The sequence below is a fragment of the Coregonus clupeaformis genome, chromosome 36 (genome assembly GCF_020615455.1).
Source record: "Coregonus clupeaformis isolate EN_2021a chromosome 36, ASM2061545v1, whole genome shotgun sequence".
Classification (NCBI taxonomy): domain Eukaryota; kingdom Metazoa; phylum Chordata; class Actinopteri; order Salmoniformes; family Salmonidae; genus Coregonus; species Coregonus clupeaformis.
This window is the reverse complement of record NC_059227.1, coordinates 34,668,346-34,675,840: the sequence shown is the minus strand read 5'-3', so window position 1 is coordinate 34,675,840 and position 7,495 is coordinate 34,668,346. Positions and strand designations below refer to the sequence as shown.

Below are 7,495 nucleotides of genomic sequence, written 5' to 3'. Positions count from 1 at the left end.
CCCATGATTTTGAAATGAGATGTTCGACGAGCAGGTGTCCACATACTTTTGGTAATGTAGTAAACAATTAAAAAAAATTCAGCCAATTTAATTCTAAAGGGAAAAATAAAGAGAGAAATCGTGGTTGATTAAACATAGCCGGAGTCGGTAATGGTAGCGGGTGGTATCCAAGTCCTCTGACATCGTTGGTGGGTGTCTAAGGCTCTGCCATGGTGGAGCTGACTGAGTCCTGGGGCTGGAGGGCAGCTGCTGCCTGCTGGGAGCTGTAGTCTTGCCCCTGGGGGCCCACAGAAGAGTCATGCCCATGGGGGGCTTGCTGCTGCTGCATGGGGGGCTGCCCAGGGAAGTCTCTGGGGCCGCCGTGAGGAGGGTATGGGGCCGCTCCTGGGGGCAGGTGCTGGGGTGGGATGGAGTGATCACGTGGCCCGTATTGCACGTAGGTACGTGGGGGTCCCATGGGTCGGGCCATAGGGGGGCCGCCGCGAACACCTGGGGAGAAGAAACATGAGAATGTGAAAAACAACATGAATATAATACCATAGTACAAAAATAACAATATCACTACTAAGTTACTAACCACAACCGAAATAACAATAACAAAGAGTCAACTTGAGGTAAAAGATGGGGGGCTGAATTCAACACCTACCGAATGGGGGAGGCACCGGCCCATAGTGAGGTGGAGGAGGGCCCCGGTGGTGTGGGTGTGGGGGGCCGTAGGCACCAGGAGGTGGAGGCCGCTGTCCGGGTGGCATCATGGGACCAGGCAGCTGTCCATTAGGTGGTGGGGGTCCGGGAGGCATCATGCCTGGGTGTCCGTTGGCTGGTCGGTACATGGGAGGCATGAAGGGTGAGGGAGGATGGATGTTGTGGGGCCCAGGGCCAGGAGGGGGACGGTAGCAGAGTCCGGAGGGATGGCTGATGACTGGTCTGAGGGGGCCGGGGCCTGAGTCAGGGGGGGAGCTGATGGGAGAGACCAGGAGGGAGCCAGGGCCCTGAGGTCCAGAGTTCTGGAGGAACCACCAATAAACACCATTAAAACACAGAAGTCTTAAAGAGTAGATGTAGCTGTCTGTAGCCCTGTTGCTGGCACCACCAGTGAGAGCCCCTTTCGTTTGATTCAAAACAGTTTCGTTAGAACAAAACACAATCATGCACTGGTGAGAAAGAACTTCAATATCCCACAATAGTAAGTGAAGTTACGCAGTCCCACAAAAAAAAAGAACAAATGATCACACATTTAAGTTCCACCCACTGTGATTTCGGAATCAGGACCGTTTCCACAAAGCATTAACCTCAAAACACACACAGCTTTTAATGATAACAAAATTCACATCATGCAGTTGTGCTGAAGTTATGGCTTTCTAGAACAGTGTCACCACATTTCATTCAGTGGGGGTGGTGTTGTAATGTAGGGAACTGGTAAGACAAGTAACCACGCATGTGAAAATCCAGCCAGCAATGTTCAAGTAACTGTTCAGTGTTCCCAGATTTCAATGAAATATGACCTATACCTAATTACAATATGAGTGAAATAGTTTTCCTTCCAAAAAATTGTCATTAAGCATGTTAAAAATAAGCTTTTCTGTGTTGGAATCGTGTGGGCGTACCCCAACAACAGAATGGTGTGGGCGTATACCGGTCATAAAAAATATTCATGCGAGTAGACCGCTGATTGGCCAGCTCATCGTCCTCAGGAGGATGACATCATCCTCGTATACCGGTATACTATGAGGAACTAGCACACATTTTTGAAATGGTCAGTTTGCGATACAAACTTGAGGTTGTTTTTTTCCTCTTCAATTTACACTTTGGCCACAAACACGAGTTAATCATTCTGAAAATCATTCTGTTTTCACTGGACAGTTACTGTTAAGTCTGACAACCCTGTGAAGCCACTAGCCCACTGCCTGCCATTGATCCATGACTGGGGTAAGCATGCTCACACACATATCCACATCCCTGCCACCGTGCCTCAGCCTCCTACATAATACTCACTGCCTCTGGGTTCTCTGTGGAGGCCTGGGCCTCAGCCTGTGACTCTGCCTCTAGTGGAGTGGTCTGCTTTAGAGCAAACACACCCACATGATGGATGGAGGAACAGGTGGGAGAGATGCACATAAGACTAAGGACTCAAGGTGTCTCATTGAAACTTTCCTTGGCTAGTTCCCCTCCTGACGTCGTAACGTAATAAGGAACTAAATAAGTTGTGGACATTGTCACAAATTGACAAACTTACCGAGCTTTCCAGACTGCTTGGAGAGGATGTCCGTGGTGCAATGGTGTCTAACGGCGGAGTAAAGAACAGAATGATTAGAGGAAATACAGCTTGGATAATACAGATATTGGATCATAGGGAATAATACTGAATCAACCTTCACTGACAAATAAAAATCACCCCTACCAGGTCTAGCAGCCACTGGGTGTTTGTGGTCAGGGGGGTAACGGCCGTGAGGGTCAGATGGAGGTCGTGGTCCTGTTGAACACAAAATACACGGTCATTCATCAGCCTACTTCCAAGGCTAATGTGAACACTGCCATATTCTCTAACCTCTTCTTGGCTCTCCTGGTTGTCATTAGGCACCTGAGTCTTCACATTACTCGTTCATGCTACCATCTATTTATAGCAGTGTCTGGTCTATTTGCAGTCTCAGGAAAATGTTTGGCCATATCCTGGTAGGATATTATTATTCCACAACTAGAACACTTGTGAATCAATATTAATACCACATGGCTAAAGAACAACAAGGGAACACAACGGCTAAGGCTTTTGTAACCTGACTATCTCAAGGACATGCCCCTCACATATGACCTCACAACAGCTGAACACAACCAAGACAACAACATAGTACTGAAAGAGCAGGAGGAATGCACGAGGGGGATGGTGAAAGAAAGCGGAGGCAAGGGGACATTCTGGACCGCCTGTACACGCAAACACGGTTGAGAAAGATGGGTACAGCGGTAGGTATGAGGAGAAAAGATGGCAGTGAAAGGAAGAAAATCAAAATGTAAACAGGAAGTAATCAGAAGACTAAAATAAGAGGAGAAAGTGGTCAGAGGTAGGAACCAACTAGGAACAGGATGAGAGCAGTAGGAAGAAAAGGGGACATGATTGAAACAGGATATAAAGGAAGGAAAAAAGGAAAGGTGAAAAAGATAGGAGGGGTTTGATTGGCTGAGGGACGGTACTGCTTGGCCAATCAGCAGGGCCGAGGCTGTCTGGGGCGGGGGTTTCTGGAGACTCACCGTAGGGCTCGTTCCTTCGCCCCACAGGGGCAGAGGGAGGTCGCCCGGGACCCTCCATCATGAGAGGGGGAGACGGGGCACCTCCGCTCACGGGCGAGGGCCCGTACGAATCACCTGTTTAAACCAAACCATTTAACATCATTTAAACGATGAACACCCAACCAACACCACACAGCCAAATACTGTGGTCAGTCTCTCCACATTGGTCCAGCTTCAAGGAATAGGCATCAAACAACAACACAACTCCACATATTTCCAATGGTAGAGCTCCAACAGCAGATGGGCTATCCAACAGTCAAAAAGAAAAGTCAAAGAAATCATCTGAAACGCAATCACAGCTATTATCCAACTGACAATAGAATAGAGCCAAACCAACTGGGACTCTCAAAGAACACAAGGGTCTGTTCAGGAGGGTGCAACATTGCAGAATGTTCAGATATAAACATATGGTGTATCCATCTCTGTCCTCCAGAATAGGGAGTCATTTCAGCTCTATTCATTCCATGTCTATCTGCAAAGTACAGTGAGCTCTAAAAGTATTGGGACATTGACACATTTTTGGTTGTTTTGGCTCTGTACTCCAGAACATTGGATTTAAAATGATACAATAGCTGTGTTCCTATACCCATAATAACATACTGTATAGTACATACTTAATGAGTATATACTACATACTATTAGTTCATTTTAGTATACTGTAAACGGTATCCTTTCAGTTGATTGTACTAGCGCGTTGCCTGTACCCTCAAATGAAAGCTGACAGTCTGCACTTACCCTAATAGTCATTGTATCATTTAAAATCCAAATAGCTGGAGTACAGAGCCAAAACAACAACACAATTGTCAGTGTCCCAACACTTTTGGAGCTCTCTGTACGTTCTCAACATTTTGCCTTACTGAATGCACCCCAGATGTGCCAGTCGCCAGCGCCTAGTAACATTGGGAACTCTGTGGGGATTGGTTCTTACCTCGTCGGAGAGGCATGGGAGCCATCCCAGGGGTGGGTTTGAACAGAGGCCTACGGAGCTCATTCAGCTTGCTGGACATCTCTGTCAGTCTAGGGTGAAAAAGAGAACAGGCAAATCTAGCCTTGTATAGCTAACCCCATTGGTATAGCCCAATTGAGTTTGTTGTAGTAGTGTTGTTGCACTCACTTGTTACGGAGGTTAGTTGATTCCTTTTTCTCGTCCAACAGAGCTCGCTCTGCGGCGCGTGCCATCACCTAGAGAGAAGGAATGTTTGGGACTTTACATTTACCTTACGAATGATTGGTCAAACAGTAGACATGTTTGTTTTTTTATGTCCTTGTCGTTCTACATGTGTGCCATCAGTGGGGGGTTGAGAAACGAGCAGCAGACACACTAACGTTGTTGCTGTAACAAATAAGTTGTACTGCATTGTACATACCCAGTTCTCGTGGGATTTCTGCTCTTGCTCAATGATCTGGGCTTTGTAGGACTTCTCGGTCTGTTTCAGCTCGTCCTGGATCTCCTTGATACGCTGCCTGCATACCTTGACCTCCTCCTCGGCCTCCAGGGCCATGCCGTCCACCTCAGTCAGCCTGTCCTCCTTGTTGCGACGCTCAAACTCCTCCTTGGTCAGCTTCCTGTGAGGTGACACACACACAAATCAAATCAAGCTTTATTTAAAGTGCATTCAATAATCTCAATATACTTCACAGCAAAAAAATGAGACATTTTGAAGACGACACATTGAGGAAAAAGTCATTGTTCTTTTTACATGCCGTGGTGCCACTGAGAACAATACCTACAATGGTGAACTGAACTGAAAAGCATCTAGCTCTACTTACTGCTGCAAGGCGTTCTCCTTCTGCTGGTACATCTCTGTGATGATCTCGTTCTTCTGCTGCAGTGTCTTGTACTGGTTCTCCAGGTGGTTCTTATCACTTTTCACCAACAAGATGTCGTGCTCCAGCTTCTGGTATTGTTCTGTGGCGATAACAAGTTGATTGTGTTGAGAGAGAGAGAAAAGGGAGTGATGCATATCAAACTCTAGCTGCTGGGATATAGTGCTTGACATACCTTCCAGCTCTTTCCTGGCTTTCTCTTCGTTCAGCAGTTTGGTCATGAAGCGATCGCGCTCTTCCTCCACGACAGAAAGAGTGGTCTGGACCTGTGGAAAATATTGTATGCCAAGAGTTAGTAAGAGTTGACTCACTTCTTGGTTCTGAGTATCAGTATTTTGGCTTTCAGGTACACAGAAATGTGGGTTTGTTCAAGAATGGACTCCGTCTTACCCGAGAGACATCCATCATTTGCTTAATGCGGTTTCGGATGACGGTCTGCTTGTCTGAAACAGATCCAACATGATTCTAAACACATTAGGTTACTCAGATACAAACTGGGGCTATCCATATCGGCCTAATGATGCGTTCATCAGTCTTAACTGCGTCAGGCAGACCAATTCTGATCTTATTTCCACTAACTGGCTTTTGACCAATCACATCAGATCTTTTCACATCAGCTCTTTTTCAGAGCTGATCTGATTGGTCAAAAGACCAATAAGTGGGGGGGGGAAAGAATTGGGCTACCTGTCTAAACGCAGCCTTAGTTGGACAACACTTACATATTCGACATGTTAATTAGCAAGTTATCAAGTTATTTATGACAAGGTGTCAGGTGAATTACCGTTAGAGGCTTCCCCGTTGGCCATGACGCCTCCTTTCAAGTCGTCGCAGGTCTCCAGGTCTCCCAGGAGGTCAGACAAAACCTGCCAGAGGGAGAGAACCACCAATTATACACTACACTTCTCCCCTGGGATCAGTCAACAAGAAGGACTTCCAGACTATCATTTTTGAACAAATACATAAAGCTTATTCAAGAGCAGTGCTACTATCAAGAGCAGTGCTACTATCAAGAGCAGTGCTACTATAAAGAGCAGTGCTACTATAAAGAGCAGTGCTACTATAAAGAGCAGTGCTACTATAAAGAGCAGTGCTACTATAAAGAGCAGTGCTACTATAAAGAGCAGTGCTACTATAAAGAGCAGTGCTACTATAAAGAGCAGTGATACTATAAAGAGCAGTGCTACTATAAAGAGCAGTGCTACTATCAAGAGCAGTGCTACTATCAAGAGCAGTGCTACTATCAAGAGCAGTGCTACTATCAAGAGCAGTGCTACTATCAAGAGCAGTGCTACTATCAAGAGCAGTGCTACTATCAAGAGCAGTGATACTATCAAGAGCAGTGATACTATCAAGAGCAGTGATACTATCAAGAGCAGTGATACTATCAAGAGCAGTGATACTATCAAGAGCAGTGCTACTATAAAGAGCAGTGATACTATAAAGAGCAGTGCTACTATAAAGAGCAGTGCTACTATAAAGAGCAGTGCTACTATAAAGAGCAGTGCTACTATAAAGAGCAGTGTGCATGTTTCTTTTTTTCTCATCTTATTCTACTGTTACCATGCACCTGCAAAAAAGATAGCTCAGATGTTTGAGTGCCTTTTGAATTTTGGAACAAATACACGTGCCATGTTTCATTCATCATTAGGGTGCATTTGAGAAAGTGTGAACAGGAATTGAAAAAAAAAACATTAACAACTCACCTCAACGTTATGGTCCTTCTGAGCGAGGGAGTCCTCCAGCTCTTTCTGGGACTTCTGGTAGACTTTGATCTGCTCGCTCATCTCCCTGTGCTTCTCCTCCCACGACTTGGCAGCATGGTGCAGCTGGAAGGAGGATATTAGGTCATAAGGACGGTGCGATGCAGGCCCTGCATGGCCAAAGACTTCTGCACCATATGTTATGTGGCTTAAAGTGTGAATGGTTGTTCCGTGTTGGTACTCACCGAGACGTTCTCCTGTCTCAGGGCGCCGATATCCTTCTCCAGAACCTGGTGCTGGACGTTCCGTGCATCTTCGCGGAGCTTGGCTTCTTCCATCAGAATGGTTTGCTTACAGAATGAAAAATAAGGATAATCAAATATTTGTGCTCTATACTGTGCTACATATAAGAAATGGCCACATTTACATGTTGCAATGTTGATGTTTACATCTTTGATATGTTTACATTGGACACGTTCACATCTACGATACGTACCTTTGAGAGAGCGTCCTGAGTCTTCTTTCTGCTACGCTTCAACTTCTCAATGGTTTTGTCCATTTCTGATATCTATAGGTATAGATAAAGATGAACATAATGACAACCATTCTTCTTTGTGCTGCCCGACAAGTCATCCTATTTAGGCTATTAGCTGGCTAATAGTAGCTGCCTATGCGGTCTGACGACA

The 7,495-nt window shown here is 45.7% G+C and overlaps 1 protein-coding gene across 4 annotated transcripts in view; it reads right to left on the bottom strand.

The window, feature by feature from the left end:
- The window catches only part of LOC121552734 (transport and Golgi organization protein 1 homolog), an 18,232-nt gene continuing 10,737 nt past the window's right edge, over window positions 1-7,495 (bottom strand). The window contains exons 12-27 of one of the 4 annotated variants that reach the window (XM_041865756.2): window positions 7,306-7,377; window positions 7,055-7,159; window positions 6,813-6,935; window positions 5,891-5,972; window positions 5,500-5,552; window positions 5,285-5,375; window positions 5,053-5,191; window positions 4,650-4,848; window positions 4,397-4,464; window positions 4,211-4,299; window positions 3,244-3,357; window positions 2,402-2,473; window positions 2,237-2,283; window positions 1,996-2,061; window positions 647-1,007; window positions 1-489 (exon numbers count right to left, since the gene is read on the bottom strand). In XM_041865756.2, coding sequence (XP_041721690.2) covers window positions 197-489; window positions 647-1,007; window positions 1,996-2,061; window positions 2,237-2,283; window positions 2,402-2,473; window positions 3,244-3,357; window positions 4,211-4,299; window positions 4,397-4,464; window positions 4,650-4,848; window positions 5,053-5,191; window positions 5,285-5,375; window positions 5,500-5,552; window positions 5,891-5,972; window positions 6,813-6,935; window positions 7,055-7,159; window positions 7,306-7,377 — 1,974 coding nt within the window. In that variant the 3' untranslated portion in view covers window positions 1-196. The remainder of the gene's footprint in view (window positions 490-646; window positions 1,008-1,995; window positions 2,062-2,236; window positions 2,284-2,401; window positions 2,474-3,243; window positions 3,358-4,210; window positions 4,300-4,396; window positions 4,465-4,649; window positions 4,849-5,052; window positions 5,192-5,284; window positions 5,376-5,499; window positions 5,553-5,890; window positions 5,973-6,812; window positions 6,936-7,054; window positions 7,160-7,305; window positions 7,378-7,495) is intronic. The other 3 variants (XM_041865757.2, XM_041865758.2, XM_041865759.2) reach the window with 3 other exon arrangements.